The sequence below is a fragment of the Schistocerca nitens genome, chromosome 4, assembly GCF_023898315.1.
Source record: "Schistocerca nitens isolate TAMUIC-IGC-003100 chromosome 4, iqSchNite1.1, whole genome shotgun sequence".
Taxonomy (NCBI): Eukaryota; Metazoa; Arthropoda; class Insecta; order Orthoptera; family Acrididae; genus Schistocerca; species Schistocerca nitens.
In genome coordinates, this window is record NC_064617.1 from 107,451,313 (window position 1) to 107,473,375 (window position 22,063).

Consider the following 22,063-nt stretch of genomic DNA (forward strand, 5'->3'; position numbering starts at 1 on the left):
AGTTAAAACAATAATCAAACTTTTTTGACTATTTTTATTTTTCTCTAAGAAAATTACATTCTGGCAGTAATGTAGTCATAAAATTAACAGCTCTCATTTTAGTTACTGTAATCATTGCATCTGTGGAATAAACTAATTGCATGAACACAAAATTCTGAGAATTTATATAAATCATTATACCTTGGTCCACGTTGTTGAACAAAGTACTAAAATGTTATGGAGATCTGTTTTAGCTAAATGCATAAAGAATTGGAATGTATGAATCATTCTCTAGCTCTTGTTGACATCAAAGAGCCGTCTCAAACTTGAACAAATCTTCAGTAGTAGTCAAGAACAATTCGTTGTATCTTTCGAATATACTCGACAAGGTGCCTACAGACATTATAGACTTGTACAAAAAAAAAAAACACTCCCATGCCAGAAAACTGTAGAAAGGGTGAATGTGTACTGGATCTCATGGATCAGAACAAATCACTTTTACATCTATATATCATAGATCAGGGTTTCCCAAACTGTGTTTGGAGGAACAAGGTATACCGCAGGAAGTGAGTATGTGCTCCATGAAAAACTATTAAAAATATAACTTTTTTTTTCTTTTTCATCATTCTGATGATATTATTATTTTTTAAAACTTTATTATGATATCTGTGTTACTAGATATGATTTTAAATTGAAGTACTCGCTGAGTAAAAGTATTTTTCTTCATTTTCTAAAATTTTATTAATCTTCATACTATACAAAGTGGTCTATCAAAGTACCAGGATTCTCAAAGTATTCCGTCTGAGGGAAAGTTTGGGAAGCCCTGTTGTAGACAAACAAGCAAAAACGTATTGCATCAAGGTTCTCAGACTGCGATCAAATCACTGCCATTTCAATTCCATTAAATTCATATATGATCAATTTAAGGGTTATGGGGCAAGGAACAACAAAAAATGTGTCCTGGGAGAAATGAAACGACTGACAAAGGATGCTATAAATAGAAACTTTGTCATCATATTGGTATAATGTTGTATGACACACAAAGGAAGTAATAATGAAAGAAAGGGAGAATTAATGTGTAGTGGAAAATAATATTGAACAATTTACTATTCCTCTAAATTCTGAAAGCAGTTCTAGCGACCATACAAACAACAGTTAATGTGATTCAGATATTACTGGCATGCATCCATTAGTGGTATAGTGTGTTACCAACGATTCAGTTGTGTTCTCTCCTTACAATTTTCAGTGCTTATTTAGATCATTGGTTAGTTTGCAACATGTGTAAGTGAACACTCATCTTGTTGGCATTATTTGTCCGTGAATGTAACTATGCATTGCCTTATCTACAGCATCAGCAGCCTCCACCACTGTCATTCCCTCTACATACAAAGACGCTGGCAACAGTAGGTGACTACACGACTTGTTTTTTGTTTTTGGCGCATCGATTGAACGATCACTTTGGGAAGTTGCATACAAGGTGGGCAACTCCACATCCCACCGCTGTCATCTGACAGTCAAAAAGTAATTTTAATCAGTGTACATATAATTTACAGTTACAAATTACAAATGCTGCCACTTCATGAAACCTGTTCTGCCAAAACTACATATAGCCAAAACTGACTCAGGTCCCCAAGGTGCCGGTTAAATAGCACAACTCGGCATGCTTGTACAGCTTATCAAATGTCATGGATGCTGCAAGTGTTATCCTTCCTGTTCCTCATAGTTATGGTCCTGACCATTAGTATTGTTTGATAGTAAAAGGAAGGCAAACATAAATGAAAACAGTTTAGATAATATCGTGCTTTCCACACTGTAACATCAATTTGGTACTGGACCACTTTTGCATCAACATGATTATGATGTTCTAAACAAAGCAAGACCCATTATATCGTAGTTCATTGGATTAGATGAACTGGTTTCCTCAAAAGCACCAATACTTACTGCACTGAACATCCCTGAGATGAACTTGAACATGAGCTGCATGTAAAAAATCAGGGCCGCATCTATTTACTAGGGTTCACAAAGACTGTCTATTTATTCACCTTCACTGTATTGTAGTGCCTCAAGAATTTCTGGGTAAATTCTAGAAACACTCGGCCTTCCACCGTCTCAGACACCCACTATTTTAGGTACGAGTGCGAGAGAGTGAGAACGTTTCTACCGATCCACCTATTTCTACGTGCAGGTCAGAAGTTTGTTATTTATTAACTGTAAGAGGGGCAAGTCACTGACAAAGACAAGCGTTGCCACCAGCGCCACAGAAGACATGAGGAGAACTCAACAAATAATTATGTCGTATTCTTTGATGTGTTAGTGTCTGTGGTAATTGTAAAAAAGACCATTGAACAGTTGAATATAGATTGCTATGCACATTCAGGTATTGGACTCGCTTGAGACTAGAGGCTTTTGAATTACTTCATGTCTTGGCTCTGAACGAAGCAAGACACATGTATGCTACTTAAATATGTGTAAATGAGTCTAATGTGTAAGGAATAAGTTAGCTTGCAGAAGTTATTATCTGTGAAAGTTGAAAATATAAAGTTATTGAACTTAAAACTATTATACGAGTACCACAATTATTTCAAAGGTAGAGAAGTATTTTAATAAATTCCCTTAACCAGCTATAGATTTCGGAGAAGAAGCTTGTGGGAGATCGACGTAGCTGATTACCCAGACAAGAGGATTGGTTACACACAACGTGCAAGTTAACTGAATTGAGAGATGTGTGTGCCTTGCAACCCAATACCACACTGTCTCTTATCATCCAAAAAAATGTTAGAATGTGGCGACCTAAGTGACAGGACCCGAAGAAAACGGGAACTGAAAGACAGAAACGGAAAGAAGATATTAGGCGTAGCCATAGCAATGAAGCATAACAACATATGATAACTGTTTCCAGTAATCGTACTGAGTCCAATAAACAAATGGAAGAAAGTTGCGAGTGCAATGCTGTAAAAGACGTGAGAAAGTAATAGCAGAGAAAACTGGAGAGAAGACCTCAACTTTTCGACTAAGAAGATCGGGTGTCAAGAGTAAGCAGGCTTCACACACGTACATCATGCCGATGCAGTAACCAGCCACCGACACAGACTGCACCAGCTGATGCTCACCGGTGCTGAATCCGCAGCCACTCGCAGACGACAACGCTGAAACCAACGTCCGACACTGCCGACACCATTGCTGTCCACCAGCACTGATTACACATCTGCTCACCAATGCAGCTAGAACTCTAAACCAGGTGAGCATAAACCACTAATTATTTGATAAAAGTTGAGGGGACACATGAATGATAAACTGGTATTATAGTTACGTACTCAGTGGTGAATTTTCTTTAGATGATTGCTAGGTCTAAGATCAATAAAATTATGGATCAAGAACAGCAACAAACTTCAAAGCCAGCCATGGCAATGGCTGTAACAAAGGAAATGCCAGACTGGACTGAGGTAGGAAATTTCATTAAAGCACTAAGTCTTAAATTAGATAACCAAAGAACAGAGTCAAATTGCAACTTTAAATGAAAAATTAAATGCACAGAGTGCAAATTCCAACACTTTAAGACAAGAACTAAATGCTAGATCGGATGACCAGAAGGCTGATTCAGCCACTCTAAGTGAAAAACTAGAAGCACAAAGTGTAACTTTAAGTGAAAAATTGAATGCTCAGAACAAAGCTCTAAGGAGAGAAATAGGTTTAGTACATTCTAGTTTAAATGCTCGGAGTGAAACCTTGAACAGTCAAGCAGCAATTATAGTTCAATTAAAGACTGAATTTGACTCTTTAAATGATAAGATAGAAAATCTGAAGTTAGATATAAAGAGTAACTCACTAGTTCTTTGAATACTGTTGTAAATCAACTGTTCACTGACTTTAATCAGAGACAGAATGAAACTTTAAATATTCAAACAACAAATATAGGTTTGTTGCCCATCAAAATAGATGCTCAAAGCAAAGAATGTAGTAATCGACGTGAAGGCATAGTTACTTTGGAGACTGAATGCGACATCAAATATAATAATAATAATAATAATGTAGGATCTGAATTTCGTAAAAAATTGAAATTTTGTAAAAATGTATGCAACATTAAATTTAATTCTGTAAGACAGGAAATGAATACTTTGGAAGAGAACACAGACCAGCCTAAGAAATTAATATCGATTATTCAGTCGAAAATTCCAGGTATTAGTATACGAGCTGTTACTACATGAGCTGTCAGTTCGCGAGTAAATAATGTAGAACAAAATTTCAGAGAAAAAATAGTCAACTTTGACATTATAAATGTAGTAGTCTGGCAAAACCATTTGCGCTGATTATAGATCGAGAAATGGCCGAGAGTATAATCTCCAGAAACTTTACGACTGTTGCTTTTTCCAAACCTAATGATGCTAACAAGCTTATAGACGACTCGTGGAAAGAATACAAACTTGTCCAGGACAGATTAGAACATAAAAGAATTTTACCTAATGTTGTTTTACCTAGTAAAGTGGTGATTGTTTTGTTGTGGGGAGACTTTCACACAAAATTTAACAAGAAGTATTGGTCCATGAGTAATCAAGTGAGGTTAATATCAGATCCATGGGATCCGGGCGGAGTCACATCTGTCTCCCAGGGATGTTAACATTCTGTGTTAACGGACGGAGTGACGACTGTCGGATCCCTAGTTGCTTTCAGTGTTTCTTCTGTACTATTTTTTCCTGCGCCGAATTCCCTTCAAATCTTAAACTATTCTGTAATCTATTCTTCAATTCTTATACTATCCTGTTATCCTATTGCTTCTGCATCCTTGTCTTTACTTGGCTGACAAGTAATAGCTGCTGAAAGTCATTGATACCAAGGCCACACTGCTTCTTGTAGTAATAGCAATAAGTGATTGTATCACTATTCGTGGTCTCAAATGAGTTACATGAGCTGGTCCAGGCTATGTAATCAATGTGATAAATTTTGTTGTTATATCAAGTCAGGACAGAAGCATCTATTAATGTTTCCATAATATGCTACTTAGAAGCAGTCAGATTACATCCAGAACAGTCTGTGTTCTCAGTACTTGGTTGTTAGTACCAAATAAGTATGTAAGTCACCTGCGCTCTCCGCTCCAGTCAGCGGTGGTCTCGAATCCAAGCATGAGCGTATAGTTAGGTCTTAATTTGGCCTGAGCTCTTCTTGGAGAGGAATCAAGGAATATTAGATTAATAGAAAATGGAATTTTATATGAATCATTACATAATTTTGATAACATGATACATAGTTTTTACACTTTGTGAGATACAATGTAAATGTGACGGTTTGTAACACTTTTGGAAGGGATGGGTAGTGCAAGTACAAGCATGACTAACACTAATCACACACCTCACCTATCAGACAACCCTCACACACAAGTGTAACTGATTCTTCACCATTTGCAGTTCCATAGGTGTCGCTAAGATTTTTCTTCCGGGGCTTCAAAGGTGAACGTGAGAATGTCCGTTCTGAAGGAGACATTTAACATCATACCTCCTCCGGCTTCTCACTCAAGTACCGGCAAGGTAGGGATCCTGGGGAAAGGCGGTGGGAAGGGTTTTCCTGTCTTTGGGGCTATTTTCTTTCTCTTCTTCAATCTTAGCAACCAGTTCTACTTTTTTCTTTCTTAATTCTCATTTGAGTACTGGTCTATCTTTCCCTCTTTCCATATGCATATACTTCTACTGCTGAAGTCCTCCTTATTTTCCATGGTTTCCAATAACCTTTAACTTATTTCATACAAGTAAGCCGAAGAATAAGGATACACAAGCACACATCTACATACACACAAAGATATACTTAAGCACAGACAGAAGAATTACGAATTAGGAACCTGAAGGATGTCAAAACCACCAAGAGATTTGGGGAATAAAAATATATGTACATCTGAGTCGATGCACTTATTACATTGTTGATATGTGACGCAGTGAAGAATGCTGCCACACAAGCGACAGCAGCATCTTGAAAACAGTATTCACTACCTGATACAACTTTACTTTACCGCTCATATATCTATCACAAATTGTTTCACATTCTCCTGATATATAACTTCAAGGATATGAGCAACAGGTCACAAAAGTAAAGGACACACAATGAAACTGGGAACTAATCACTCTAATGTATTAAAAATGTCATTTTGTTGATAGTAAAGACAAAAAGATAAAAATAATTTAACAGGAGCTCAAAGGCTCCATGCAACTAGAACAGATAACAATAAAAGTGACAGATAAGTGAGGAGAAAGAGTTCCGCTATTACCACAAGTTATTTATAATTTCTTAAATACACAAGTTATTTATAATCAAACTAGACAATAATCCAATCAACTACCACCAAAAAGAGAACGAACTCAGAAAAATCAGAACATCCCCTCATACATTCTACTAATCATGGTGCAGGCAGTTACACCTAACAACACAGACATTTGTATAATCTACAGCTAATTACATGCACAGAATATACCATATATTCCTTATGCTCACCTTGTAAGAGCTGCTATTGGCAACTTTGCAGCACGGGAGACCAGTAATGGAAGAGGCACAACCCTAGTTGACAACACTGGCATGACTGTGCCATTGGTAAAAATAAGTGTGCCAGGTCCCACAGTAGAACTGTTAGCAGGGGCAATAACTGAATGTGCTACAGGTGCACTCACTGTTACCACAGTATTTGGTACTTTCTTTAATTTTTTCTTGATCTTGACACTGGATTTAATTCTGCTCTTTGTAGAGGCCTGTACAATGTCACTCCTTACATTTCCTTCAGTATTAGTTGATGGCTGTGGAATGGGCTCTACATTTATTACATTTTCCTTGGTCTTCTGTGCACTCGTCCTACTGTTGTTCTTCTTCTTCTTCACATTGTTACCAAATTTTTCTGGAAAAGATCATTAGTTAAGAAACCTGAAACAAGTTTAATCCAAAACATGAAGAAATATGACCTCAACTGCTCTCTCTCTCTCTCTCTCTCTCTCTCTCTCTCTATTTATGTGTGTGTGTGTGTGTGTGTGTGTGTGTGTGTGTGACTAAAGGGAATGGGCACCAGCAGTCTATGACACATGTCCACACAAGAACAAATCATACATAGTTCATTTATGTGGCAATAACCTCATACTGACTGCAAAATGAGCCATATGATTGACCTATGCCATGCCCAGAAAACAGGCACACATTTCCAACTCCAACAACAACCCCTACACTGCCTCTTGAGCAATAAATTTACTTACCCGAGGTCTTTTGACAATAGGATGGCATTTTCCTAATCAACTTCATGTGCCACATGATTAACTATAAAATCACTCCATTATTTGTACTGCAACTTCAAAACTGTAAGAGCGTTATGTATGACATCAGTAACACAGTGACTTTTATTGTTTATAGTTTCTTTGACTTTAGAGCATATATGAGTATTTTTGTCTGCTCTTAATAAATGTGACTCAGAAAAGCAAGTCTTGTTTTTTATGTGTGCTATGCATATCTTGGATTCCTTTGAATTTTTAAAAAAAATCTGTCTTACACCCATACCACAGGCAATTTTTCCCTCCCCATTACTCACTCTCTCCTCTTCCACTTCCAATCCCCCCCCCCCCCCCCCCACAATTAAAAATAGTAAAGTTAGAGTTTAACATTACATCAACACTGAAAGCATTAAAGGTGGAGTAATAATACTACATACTCTAAATAACGGCACAGACTCCTAACCACAGTGCCATTTACTTATCTTCTGAAGGAGAATTAGTTGACCAACTTTGAAATCCCACTATTTCAATGTCCCTAGCTGGCTACACTTGAACATTGTTTTGCTAAGCACTGTTAAATATTTTACAATTTTATCCATGTATTCTTGGCGACATATTGTTGTCTATGCCGACTACGGCTCGTTGTCTCGTGTCATTAAGCGTGAGACCAACAAGCCAATTGTTTGAAATCTAATCATGGCTGGCTCATATACTCCTTTTTTAAATGCAAGAGCAAGCCAATGGAGTGTTCCCTGCTCCGCAGAGCCAGATGTGCCTTGGTATTTTACAGCACTCAGTATAACTTTTTATCTCTGTCGAAATTATGTGTATGTGAAAAATACCAAGTTGCATCTTCGATCATGCTGTGACAGCTATCACCGGCCACTCTGGTATAAGTGTGTGTGGGATGCAAGGGGAGGTGTGTCTGTTGAATGTGTGTGCATTTTTCTTTTCTGAGATCTCTGGTAAGAAAGCTAGACAAAGAGCAGAAATTGACAAATTGGATAGCAAAAAAAACATACAAAAGGTGGTCAGGACTTCATGTCTTCTAATTTATACATCTTTTAATTCACAAGAAAATGAAGTAAATCTGACACAGCATACAGCCACAACCCTTGAATGTTCACTTTTAAAATAATCTACTTCATTATGTATGACTTATAATAAAGTGAATAAATCTAAGTTTAAAACTGTGTATCATGAAAATTGATTCTGAGTGTTCTTGAACCTATTATGAGTTGGCAACAGAAGTTTGTATGGTGTTACTTTTCTAAGTGAGAAACAGATAACTGTAATGAGACTTGCATATTGCTGTCATGGAATGGTTGTAAGTAATGAAAATAATTAATTACTCTTAAGTTTTAGACAATTAAGTTGCAGGTTTATTTGTAATTAGCTTTGCTGTGGTCCATTATGCTTAAATGGAAAAGAAACAAAAGAGAAGGCACACATTTATAATATGTACGTGAATTGAATATATGTCCCAATCTCCTTCTCTACCCTTTCTTCATCCACCTGCTCCTCCTGCCCACTCTCTCTGTCCATCACCTCCTTCCCCCTCTCTTTGTCCACCTTCTCTCACCCCCTTTCCATCTCCTCCTAATCCTCTCCCCCCTTTGAGTCCACCACCTCCAGGCCTCTTTCTCTGTCCATCTTCTCCCCCCCCCCCCCCCTCCTCTATCTACTCCTGCCCCATCTCTCTGTCCAGCCCCTACTTCCCGATTTCAATTTCCATTTCTTCCTACCCATCTGTCCAACTCCTCTCTGCCCCCTCCCCCTCTGACATTGACCCTTGTTTACTGTTACTGCAAATTCATATTCTGTAGTAGCATTCTAATCTTAAACAAATAAGCCATAAATGCAACTTTCCTGTTTGTTAACAATGTTTCACAATTGTATATTTTACATATTAAAAAATATATGGTCTATATATGTCTAAATATTTGTTACAGTAATATATATAAAGAATTAGGTATCTAAAATCATGCCCATATTAGATGCAACGTTGTGTCAAAATTTCAAAGTAATCGGTCAAGATCTTTTGGTGATTAATAATTTTGAACAAAGCAGCATTTACATTTTAATATCATTTCCCCTTTTATTACATATACACCAGATGGCGTTCCAGAAAGTATTTAAACACAAGTGTTCGAATGCTACGTTGTGGTAAAATTTCTAAGCAATCCACGAAGAACTTTCAGAGATTGGAGATTTAGGAGAAAGGAACATCTACATTTGTACTTACATGGGAAATGTAAATGTTCCTACTCCCAAATCTCTGAATGTTTTTGACCGACTGCATCGAAATTTTGACGCAACATTCCACTGGTATACACATGTGCTTTTATTTACCTATTTTTTAAATCATGTAACACATAAATGTATATAAATTTAATAAGAGGGGAACACTTACAAAAAGATCTCAAACAGTTACATACACATAAGTTATAAATCATATATTAAAGAATTACATAACTAAAATCATGTCCATATTACAATTCAATGTTCTGTCAAAATTTCAAAGCAATGTGTCACAAACATTGGAGATAAATGATTATGAGCAAACGAACCTTTAAATTTTCATTTACGTAGATTTAAAGTCAACTGACTAACAAATATGTTCCTTTAAGAATTTACATTCAGATTCCATTTAATTTGTTTTAAAACTGAGTAAAATATTAATGTATGATATACCATACGGTGGGAAAAAATCTTGGAAGTGGCTAGCAGAAATGAAGGAGGAAGTAACTGCTGATATATGTTAAGAAATTGATGCCAGTGATGAAGTTGAAAGGTTCTGGTCCCTCCAGCATGTGTATGTGTATGTGTGTGTGGGAGGGTGGCAGTTGGGGTGTGGGGAGGGGGGGAGGAAGACATCAGAGGGACTCGTGTGTGGGAGGGGGTGGGGGGGGGTGGGGTGGGCGGAAGGACTTCAGAGGGACTTAATGATGAGGTTATCAGCATCCTTACAAAAACTAGCAGAAACAAATGTGGTTAAAATGTTGAAAATGTGATAAAGGAAGCACAAAACAATCTGATATAAAACAGCACTCACTCTCTCCCATGGCCAACCACGTTATCAGTCTAGCTCACAACCTATTAAAAATTGTTAGGTGTTCTAAAACAGCCAATTAAAACACATGTATGACAAGAGAGAAACTAAAATGGATAAAAACTAATATCTACATCTACAGCCATACTCCACAAGCCACCTGACAGCGTGTTGTGGAGGGAATATGTGACTGGCTGATCACTGACAAAAACTGTGGATGAGCCAGCCACCCTTATAACACATTACAAATTTCTCCCTAAAATTTCAGGGAACAAATCAGACAGTCCAAAAAACTGTAAAGTAGTACCACATTTGTTCGATTGTCAGTTAAGATAAAGGGCAAATCTGTCTGGAAATGAGCTGCTGCCCTCTTGTCTGAATATAAAACACAGTCTACTAAAACATGGTACACTGTGATCTGTTCGCCACAAATGCCACTCACTGGAGGGTCCTCTCCTCTGAGGAAGAACCCATGTGTTATAGGGCTGTGTCCTATGCGAAATAGAATGAGAAGGACCTCACAATGTAGGTGCGGTTGGAAGGGGTACAACATGGTTGCGTTGTTGACTTCTCCGGACACAACTTACTGTCTTTCACTTCCAGTCAATCTTCTTCTATAGACACATTACTCCGTACATTGACAGTGAAGTAACAACATGTAGAGTGATGGGACACTGAACTATCTGAGGACTTTAACACACATCCTTGGCTGCTACACCCGCCATTTCATTTCCCTTAATAGTCACATGCCCTAGCACCAGCAGAATGACACCTCCATCCCCAGCCTTTGTAGGCTGGGGTGATATGATGGATTACTTTGTTTGTGTTACCTCCAGTGGACAGGCAAGGTAGTGACAGGGATGAGCTAACAGTGACGAAAACAAAGCAATAGATTTCATAAAGCTAAGTAAGCAAATGCTATCTTAGAAAGCCACAGTCTGGGCAATTAAACATTCTGCTGCTCGACATAATGACTAACAAAAATCCTGAACATTTGAGATGGCAGTGTAGATCACGTGAACGAAAAACAAATACTATTCATGGTCCAATACCAAGTCCTTCAAAGCAGACATTATTTATTGATGGAAATTTGAGAGTTAAAAGTAAAACATTTGTGGATGAAATCACTTGATAGGAGAAGCATGTGCAGAAAGCTAATTCAGTGATAATCTTTGAATTATATAGGACCACCATCCAAAGTTGTGCAAAAATTACAGGAAAACAGTATCACACATACTGATTTATTCAAGATAGTTTTTGACAATGATGGAAAGACTCACATTTGCAAGGAAAGTGACAAGTATCCTGCGATGAATGGCTATACAAATTTTGTATTGTCATCAGTCAAATTATGTACTTACTTTGGCATCCTCCTATTGTCTGGGTATGTTAAGATCACAATTTCAAAAACTTTATTGGGAAACTAAAGAGGATACTTATAACTGTGTTGTCACTACTGTTGTAACAAGAAATAAATTTAATGCTATATATGGATTTCTACATCTCAATGATAACTCAGAAATTGACTTATCTGCTGAAGTGCATAAAGACTGACAGTTAAAATATGATGTTCAAACAATTTTCTGAGCATATGGGTTCCACTTTCTCCTTGGACGAGGCCAGGGAACCATACTATGGGCAGAATTTGATGAAGCAGTTAAAATTTATGGAAACCAATCAGATTTACTTTTAAAGTTTGGTAGCTTGTAAAGTCCAATAGGTACCTAGACAAGTACTCACCCTATACAGAAAAGGTGATACATATGACTTGAGTCACCGAAAAGCTTTGCATAAATTTTGTTCCACCAAGAAGCTACATTTTCTTGACAATTACTTCAGTTCTTTGCCTCTGTTGTGTTCTATGACTGAGCTCAACTTTCTTGTTATTGGTACAATGAGGCCGAATGACTTAGGAAACATGCAAACTCAAAGAGATGCCCTTTATGCAATACAAACTTCACAGACAAAAAGAAAAAACACTTGTGTCCTATTAGTTATTTTGTGGTGGTATGCCTGAATAAAATCTTCTCGGTTTGCAAGCCATGTTACTTTAAATAGAAAATCTTGAGCTTTCAATGGCTGCTCTCATCATATGAAGCGCAGAGACAGCCTGTAGTCCAGCGTGAGCTGTTGTAGATGGTAGCAATGCATGTGTGTGTTTTCTTCTGCTTCTGAAGATGGATTTTTTTTGGCCAGAAGCTACAAGTTTAGCAGCCTTTTCATTGTGTCTGGCTGCAAGTCAACACCTCCTCTACATCGTGAGTAGCAATCTATCCTTGTCATATTGTTGTTAGATTTGAATATCTATATCATCTGTGTTGGGATCATCATTCTAGTAATTTTTTCTGAATGTTTAGGGTCTGTGTTGTAGGTCTGCATCTTCCTCCATCTGTGGCGTGTACATGTGGGTGCAAGAATCTGCAGACTATTTTTCACATTTGTTGACCATTTAGAAGTTTTTTTTTCTTTTTTTCTTGTTTTGTGTCTAAGGCTGAAAGATCTTCAGATGTTAAAAGTGCAGTGATATATACAGTTTCTTAACTTCAAAATCAACTAACTATCTGCAGCATTCTGTTCTACTTCCTCAAAAACAAAAAAATTACACAATGAAGCTCTGTTTTGTACAGAGTGCTTTTCTAAATAGTTCATTAAGGCTTGAGGAAATAAGTATAATGTAAACAGCCCAGCAAGATATGGTTATTTTTCTGCCAACAAAAGGTCTCATCTTAAGCTAGATGACCTCAGCTTCATCATACTAAGGAAATACTAGAGAGGTGAAAGTCAATACAAAAAGAGTTTCCTCTCTAATTTTTTGTTATACTCTCCCCCTTCCTCTTTCATGTAAACTCACAATTGTTATTCTATTTTAGTTCTTTGCACAAATAAAAACCCACACTATAGTTAAGGGTACTGTGCATTTATTTTTATCAAATATTCTTCCCAAATTGTACATGTCATTGTCAGTTTCTCCAGATGAAGCCAGCTCAATCAGTAGGATCCATTACAGAGACACTGTACACTCCTGAGAGATCTCTAGCCTTAGTCTAAGGCATATTTCTGTGCCTAGTGTTTTGCCACCTAATGCTAGAGACATTATCAGAGGCTATAAAAACTTCATTAGGTGATTTTTTTGAAGTCAAACAAACTCAGCAAGTGTAACTGTTTGAATTCAAAAACCAACAAATGTAGTCTTGATAAAATCTGAGGATGTCTCCAGCATTAGGAGACAAAGTGGCAGGTATTGAAATATACCTTCGACCATGGCCTAATGCTCATATAACTAAAATCATCAAACATTAAAGTTTGCCTCAAATGATCTGAGAAAACATGGAAAATAAAAAAAAGGGTAGCCCAAGTGGAGAGGTCTTGAACTACACTCCTTGTATATACAAATCCAGTACCTTGACCATTGCACCAACTTTCTCGCTTGTATCATTAGTTTCTGGATAACTGTATGAGTAACTAGTCTCAACTTGTCTTTGAAGATATATTAAAGAAAGGCAAACCTACGTTTATAGAATTGCAGATCTAGAGAAAGAATTAGACAATAACTGGAATACATTCCTCGAAATACTGAAAGTAACAGGGACAGAATAAAGAGAGCAAAGGGTTATCTTACACATGAACTGAAACCAGACAGCAGTTATAAGACTCGAAGGATACATAAGGGAAGCAGTAGTTAAGAAAGGAGTCAGAGTTGTGGCTATCTCCCCCAGTAAACAACATGAGTACAATGAGCATGCAGTAAAGAAGAAATTTGGGAATAAAGTTACAAGTTCAGGAAGAAGAAACACAAACATTAAAATTCACCAATTACATGGTAATTCTGCCAGAGACTCAAGGGGCTTTGAAGAGCAGCTAAACAGAATGAATTAAATCACAACGCAAAGGGAATTACACCAGGAAATGGGACACTAAAAGTAGTTGATGAATACTGTAACTATTTGAGCAGCAAAATAACTGATGTCGCCAGGAGTAAAGAAAATAGCAAAGGCAGAAAGGCAACAGCAAGAGAAACACTTTTGAAACAGAGAAATTTGTTAACATCTAATATAAATTTAAACATTTCAAAGTCTTTTCTGGAAGCATTTGTTTGGAATGTAGCCTTGTATAAAAGTGAAATGTGGACAATAAACAATTCAGACAAGGAGACAGTAGAAGCTTTTGAAATGTAACACTATATAAGAACACTGAAGATTAACATATCCTGAGACATCATGGAATTGACGATTTGGTAAAGAATGGAAGCATGGCAGGTAAAAATTGTAGAGGAAGACCGAGGTGTGAATACGGTAAACAGATTGAAATGGCTGTAGCTCGCAACAGTTATGCCATGATGAAGAAGCTTGCACAGGATGGATTAGCGTGGAGAGCTGCGTTAAACAGTTTTTGGACTAAAGACAACAACATCATGAGCAGGAAATCATTTTTGTCAGTCACTTGAATTGCAGATTTTACACTAAAATTTTGCTACTCACTCTGGCGTGCCTCAGCAAGCTGCTGCAAGGTCTGGTCAAGAGACAGCTTGCCAGACCATTTTAATGGTCTCTTTAATAGCACTTCCAAATCCGGCCCAGGTCCTGGTGGCACAGATATGCCAGCAGCTTTCAACAAGCTTGCCAGAAGCTGTGAGTAATCCACTAGCTCTTTTACACGACGTTCCAACAATTTCACTTGCTCCACTGTAAAACAAAATATAATAATAATAGAACTGCAACATCCACAAGTTGATTATAATATAAGGCGTGTCCAATAAGTAATGCAACACTTTTTTTCTGAAAGCAGGTTGGTTTTACCCAGGATTCCAATACACCATATTATTCACCACTCTTTTGGCTGCAAAGCCCTATTTTTCAACATAATCTCCTTTCAATGCGACGGCCTTATGCCACTTTACTGAAAGGGACTGAAAAGGTCTGTATGCCGGCAAGGTACCACTGTACTGGTCATTGTCAGAGCCGTTCAAAGTGATGAGCCCGTGTTTCATCACCTGTGAAGGTGTTCAACAAAAAACAGTCATGATCTGACTCATAACGCACAAGCAATTCTGCACGGTCTTCTGTCAGGCGGTACAGAACCCAGCGGGCACACATCACTGAGTAGCCCAACTGGTGGATGAGCGTGTCAACACTACCAACAAAGACATACAGTTGTGCAGTGATACGTTTTTCTGTGATCCGTCGATCACCTCGAATGAGTGTCTCTGCGTGTTCCAACAATGCAAGTCAATGCCGCATGCAACCAGCTGTCATGCAGGAGATCAGACAGGTTTGCATGACTTTGCGAGACAAACACTTTGCCCAATGATTCACTAGGCTTTTGTTTACTGTCAGGTTTCTGAAGACATTCTGCAAGAATCTATGAATGTCTGCTGGGTTCTGGTTTTTCACCAAAACAATCTCAGTGACAGCTTTCTGCTTGGAATGCCCTCTGTTAAAGATGCCATTCTGAAGGCTACACACAGCACCCTTCCAATCAAAACATCACTCTCAATCGAAATTGGCCGATAAATAAATGTGTTACATTACCCCTTACTGAACGCCCCTTGTAGTAATGTGAGAGTATCATTTCAGTGACAGCAATTACAAAATAGGCAAATAACATTCAAATAGTTTGATTGAGGAACATGCTTTGGAGCAAATAAACATACACGGTCCAATCACATTAATGTGTCACTGCATATGTCCACACTAATGTGCAATAGCCACTCACAGAAAGCAGGTGGAAGTGGAGGGTGTATGCAGCATGTCAGGTGGACGTGGTAAACAGTATTCTATTGTCATAATACAGAAACAGAGCAATTTATCTTACATCCAAAAGGGAATGATCATTGGCTTTCAGGCCAACAGTTGAAGCATTTCCGAAACAGTTAAGTCTGCAAACTGTTCACGAGCCACTGCAGTTAAAATTTACCATGCATGGAAAAATGATGCTACCCAAAACCAATGCCAAGGCAACTGTGGCGCACCAAAGGCCATAGAAGACACAAGTGAACGATGGCTGGGGAGATGTGTACGGATGAACAGAAATGCTATTGCCGAGCAACTGACAACCCCTGGGTGATCTCATCAATTCTGGAACAGCAAGGCACAATGGATCAACACAAGTGTGCCTTTATCCTTACGGACCATAAGAATCCCTACATGAAGTTTATTTTTCCTTCACACGATGGCTCCTACCAGCAAGACAATGTGACGTGTTACAAAGCTCACAGTTTACACATGTAGTTCAAAGAGCATCAGGATGAGTTTACCATATGCCTTTTGCCACCAAACTCACTGTATCGGGCTGTTCGTGCCATGGACCCTCAACCAAGAAACCTAATGTAGCTGGCCATGGCACTGGAGGCGTCATGGCTCCACATCCCCGTCGGTACAATACTTTCCAGAACCTCATTGACCCTCTTCCTGCAAGTCTCATGCTGCAAAAGGTAGTTGTTCAGGCCTTTGACAGTTGGTCACATTAATGTGTCAGAACAGTGTAATTCCCATTGCTGTATGAGTTGTGAAGTAAATGATGTGATCAAAACGAAATTTATGGGTGCCTATAGCAAACTTCCAACAAACTATCAATATAACATTGCAGTAGATTTTTGGAACATTGTGGGTTCAGCACAACTACTTTCCATAACTGTAAATAGCTCTTCCATTGTGGAATACTGAAGACATAACACTATCATTCTGCTGTGACTAGTGACATAACACCTTTTCTTTTAGTGAGTGACGAGTGACAACAAATACAGACTGATCTGTTATGTAGACCTAAAAACAGATTATGTACGAAGGTGGCAGTTTAACAGTTTGGTTATGAATTAGTGAAACCAATGCGTCAACAACAGTGTTTGATAATGAACACCAGGTTCTTTTTAATTTTTTTTTTTAACCCATGATGTAAAGTCACCACGTGTTGCATCATATATGAGCAACATGTTTGAAAGTTGGTGTCGGAGAAGAGTAGATGTTTCGTTTGAGGTGGTGCTCTCTTGTGGTAAATTTCAATGATAGGAATGTTGTTGGGTTTATTATTACTTGTAAAAGGTCACTGCATGTGTTGCTTGCATGGCTGATGTGACAATGAAGTTAAAAAAACTGTATGCTGTCAGAGAAAAAATATAATATGCAAAGCACCATAAATTCCCTTCTGAAGATTGTGCACTAGTGGAATATGTTAAATGTAAAAAAATATCGAAATGCTATGAAAAAGGGTAGTGGGTCCTTCCCATAGCAATAGCAATTTTATGTGGAGCTGCCATTGCGAGGACAATTTGTGACAACTGATTCAGCATGGAACCGGCTTCGAGAAATCTAAGGAATTTATTTGTGATATCAGTTTTCAACTAATTACTGTTTTCTTAAAACTGTTATTTGTAATTCTGTCACAGTTGCAATGAGAAGTACCCTTTATTTGTCGTGATTAGTTTTGGACATGGCATCCATTATCAAACTATCACCTCCACTGTAAGTACTGAAAAATAAAACAACCAGTATATTTGCAAATAACCACAATCAGCAATCATGAGTAACATGTAAAAAATCATCTACAGGTATCATCAGTATTTCTTGTCAATCAGTGCCCGTTGTCCTGGTTAGGTCATAACTGACTTATTATGTTTTGGATATCATTCTTTTGCGGATGGTCGGTATTGTGGAGTTCATTTCAGTACAACAGACTAAAGGATATCACTGATACCAACATTTGTTTCTCCCCTATAGAAATCATTTTTCATCATTAATTCGGCATCAAAGAATTTATTACTGCAGAATAAGTAATGTGAATTTATCAATTTTTGTCCTAATCATCCTTACAGGTAACATTTATTTGAGTTGTTTTCGAGAATTTAAGTAATGTCAGAATGTAAGGTTAATAGAATTTTTGTTTTATTTCTGATTTGTTTGGTATTTGAGGAAAACGGGGAGGTGCTTTTGTCTGCTCCCAATACTGCCAAATTCCCACAGGTGTCTTGTTATTTACATACTGGTTTTTAGATTACTTAAATAGGTTATTTACGATGAAACTCTTGCTGCTGTGTACTTACCATGACTGTATGAGTGAAGTGATGGTTAGCATATTGGATTTAGATTAATTGCTTATGTCAGCCATTTTGATAATGTAATCAGTCAAAGCCAATGGTCAGTATCAAATGCTTCAATATTACAAAACCAATGAACATACTATGACAATGGGAAATACGGAAGCGTCCGATCCCGCCCGTCTGCTTTGACCCATGACGTCACAAATATGGCGGAAACAAAAACAAACACACACACTTTCCACAAGAAGCCTAATGACACTAACGGGACAAGCACAGGAAATGGGGTGTTTTGGGTGGGGGGAAAACTAAATATAAACAAGTTTAGACGCCTTACGTAGCTACAACGTGTAAGTGAAGACAGCCATGCATGAATACCCACCCACCTCCCCAGGTGTCGTAACCCCTGCAACCCATAGAAGATAAAGATGCTTCAGTAGCTGATTAGTGTTTTTTGTCTTTAAAAAAAAAAAATCTCACGGGATAGAACGAACAGATCAGAAAGATAAATATAATAAACTAAAACAGAAATTGGAGGAAACAGATAATAAAAATAAGTAATAAGTGTTTTTAAATTAAAAAAAAAAAAATCTCACGAGATAGAATGAACAGATCAGAAAAGTAAATAAAATAAGATAAAACAGAACTGGAGACTGCCACACTCAAACCAAACTCCACGCCGTCATGACGTCACACACAACACCCTTACGTCACGGGTCAAAGCCGACGCGTGGGATCGGACGCTTCTGTCAACCCTGACAATGTTCTTTATATTGGTTGCATGACACTTAAAATACACGATTGTATGCCACCAAGTCAACATACTGATTGATAACATCACCAGTCAAATATGATGAACTGCCTGAAGAAAGTCATGATTTACTACCAAGCACTGCTGATAAAATTTCTTTACTGAACAGTCAGTTTTGATCCACAGACCGTTATCATGTTCATAAAATATTTACTTCACCATATTAGGCAATATAAAATCACTGACATCAAATAATGCACTGCTTGACACACTTTCACGGCTGACAGTGTAATTTATATTACTATTTGACTAAATTGATGAATTCACGGATTTTATTATTTGATGCCTATGATTCTATATCACATTACGATGAAAGTATTTTATGAACCTGATGATAGTCTGTGGACTGCAATTGGTCATTAAATACAGAAATTTTATCAGCAGCTCTTGGGAGTAAATCATGTCATTCTTCAAATGACCAATTTGTGAGCTGTGGGCACCACCTATTTCAAATATATTGATGAAATAACTCATATTCCTCCACATTTCCCTTCTGTTGAATCCACATGAATTTCTGAAGCCATGGCTGTATATGTGGAGGGCTATAGATAATGATGACAAAGGAAGTACAATATTTCCTTACTTTTGGGCAGATTGTAGGAGGAACTGATAATGTAGGCTAGTTTTGGACAGAGATTTCACCAATAACCAATCTAACACTTAATGAGATTCCAATGAGTTTGGCAATGTTGTTTCTGTTCATATGACATATGATAGACTTGCCCAATGATTAAAATATCAGGTAGAATACAAACAGTTATATTAATATAAAAAAACTGTGAAGAGAATATGCTTATAAACAAGAACTTAAACACAGGATCTCAACTTATGACCTTGTGTTTCTCTACAAAGACTTGTTTCTCTCTACATGAACTTGTGTTTCCCTACAAAGTGCACAACCAGACACAAATACAAATAACTACAATGTCCCAGGACTGTAGCCTGAACGGGATGGGAAGAGGTGAAGGGTAGGAAAGGTGAGGAGGGGGGAGGGAGATGGAGGGAGAGATGGGGGGAGGGAGGGAGGGGTAGATAGAGAGAGAGGAGCAACTGACAGGAAGAAGATAAGGAAAGTAAACTAGTGTTCACAGGCATGTAGAGTAGCAGTGTAAGCCTACATGGTGGTGAGATGAGGGGAGGGCAGTTCAAAACAGAACAACAAGCAAGAGGGAGACTGTGAAAGTAGTGTTTCCAAGAGTCTGAAGACTTACAAAACCAACTAAACAGAACAGCTTAGAAGCAGACTAAGGCAGAGTCAAGAAGCAGCTTGAGAAAGCTGGGGAGGAACAAATGGCGTGGTTATATAGATTTTCTGCTCGTGGTTGTGATGTCGACTACTTTCATGTCACAAGGGTGGACACTGAGAATCAAACATGGTTTATAGACACCAGTACAGGTGAAACAATGCAATGCAACATTCCAAAATAATCTAATGAAAGGTGTCACATGAATACATACTACACAACTCTTACATGTCAACAACTATCACTTGACTATGTAGAGTATATCATCAAACTATCGATTTTTTCTGTACAAATGATGTTGGTTAGACTTTTCTTCAATGGAACACTATATGAGCTCTTCTGGCACTGTACCCTACATAGAGTAAATAAAAACAGATACACTGTGATGAAAAGCTATTACATCATCTACCAACAAAGTAAAAGTTTTTGCATGAAGTTAATAACATGACAATATGAATCTCTGAAAACTTACAGCATTCTTTATCTGTGTTTCCCTCTAGCAGGTTTGCATTCTTTTTCTCGAGCTCACGTATGTATTCGGCTGCTTTCTTAACGATGTCTACCTTACTGAGTGATGCTGTTGGGTTATGACTGGGTAAAAGACTTTCGAGCGACTTAAAGCAATTATTTAGTCTCTCGCGACGTTCACGTTCCCATTCCCTGTTTCTGCTGCAATGTACACAAGGGTTAATTAATAACATGTAAAAAATGCAGTTTCAAGAAGGTAAGAAACAAAGCTCCTGCAGGTAAAAAACTGAGAATAGTAGATTCGACGTTCTACCTTGATGCCTTTTTTGGCATAATTTCATGGATCCAAAAGGTTTTTTCCTCGATGTCCTGGTCTCGTAGTTACGAACATGATAACTGTTACAGTAATCGGTTTACTACGACGGTGTTTACGACACTGATGCCTGACACCGCGAAAATATTTGTTGTTTGCTATCAAAAAGTAAAAAAACAGTGATGTCATCAAAATGACTGTTTACATTTTGCTTGTCATTTACGGGAAAACGTAAACACTAAATAACTTGCGGCCTCTCGCCGCAATTCAACATGGTTACTCACTGTTTTGTTATAACCCACCAATCATCTCAAAGCATTACTACCAACATTCTATCTGGCGCGTAAGATAGATACGTCTGGCGCTGTGTATTGTTCCATGCAGACGTATTATAAGCATTAATGTGCCCACTGTGACATTGTAGTGCTCTGAAACGGTCAAACGGCTACAATCTCAATTAGTTGCTAATAGTCAGCATTTCTCTAAAGCCAATGACGCCTCGTTTATATTAAGTTTGAAAAATGTTTTGCAACAATGTTCGCAACAGTTTACGTACACTGCTTGGTGGTCCATGTTTGTTACATGCTGAAAAAACAGAAGAGAAAAAGAAAAAATCTATCCGTGGCTGTGTCGATCCGGCCCACTATTGCCAAATGCCAATAAATGTATGGTCTACGGCGGTCTTGTCCGTTTCCGTTTCGATGCACTTCGGACAGAGGAGCAAAAATTTGTGTTGATTCACACGTTGTGATAAGTTAAAATATTTGTTGTCTTCCCAAAAAATAGACATCTAATGTTATCATCCTCGAGGAGGTAAAGGAGTACCCCTGGAATGAGTGAAATTCGAACTATAAAAATTCGAAGTTAAAACAGGTCTCAACACAGAAAATCACTGCCTTGATTGAAAGGTCAATACACACCGTCACGTCAAAGTGTAT

At 37.8% G+C, this 22,063-nt stretch overlaps 1 protein-coding gene across 1 annotated transcript in view; it reads right to left on the bottom strand.

Annotated features, from left to right (window-relative positions):
* LOC126252144 (uncharacterized) overlaps window positions 1–21,327 on the bottom strand; it is a 48,831-nt gene extending 27,504 nt beyond the window's left edge. The window contains exons 1-4 of the mRNA XM_049953011.1: window positions 21,126–21,327; window positions 20,817–21,013; window positions 14,739–14,942; window positions 6,454–6,847 (exon numbers count right to left, since the gene is read on the bottom strand). Coding sequence (XP_049808968.1) covers window positions 6,454–6,847; window positions 14,739–14,942; window positions 20,817–21,013; window positions 21,126–21,145 — 815 coding nt within the window. The 5' untranslated portion in view covers window positions 21,146–21,327. The remainder of the gene's footprint in view (window positions 1–6,453; window positions 6,848–14,738; window positions 14,943–20,816; window positions 21,014–21,125) is intronic.
* Window positions 21,328–22,063: the final 736 nt, after the last annotated feature.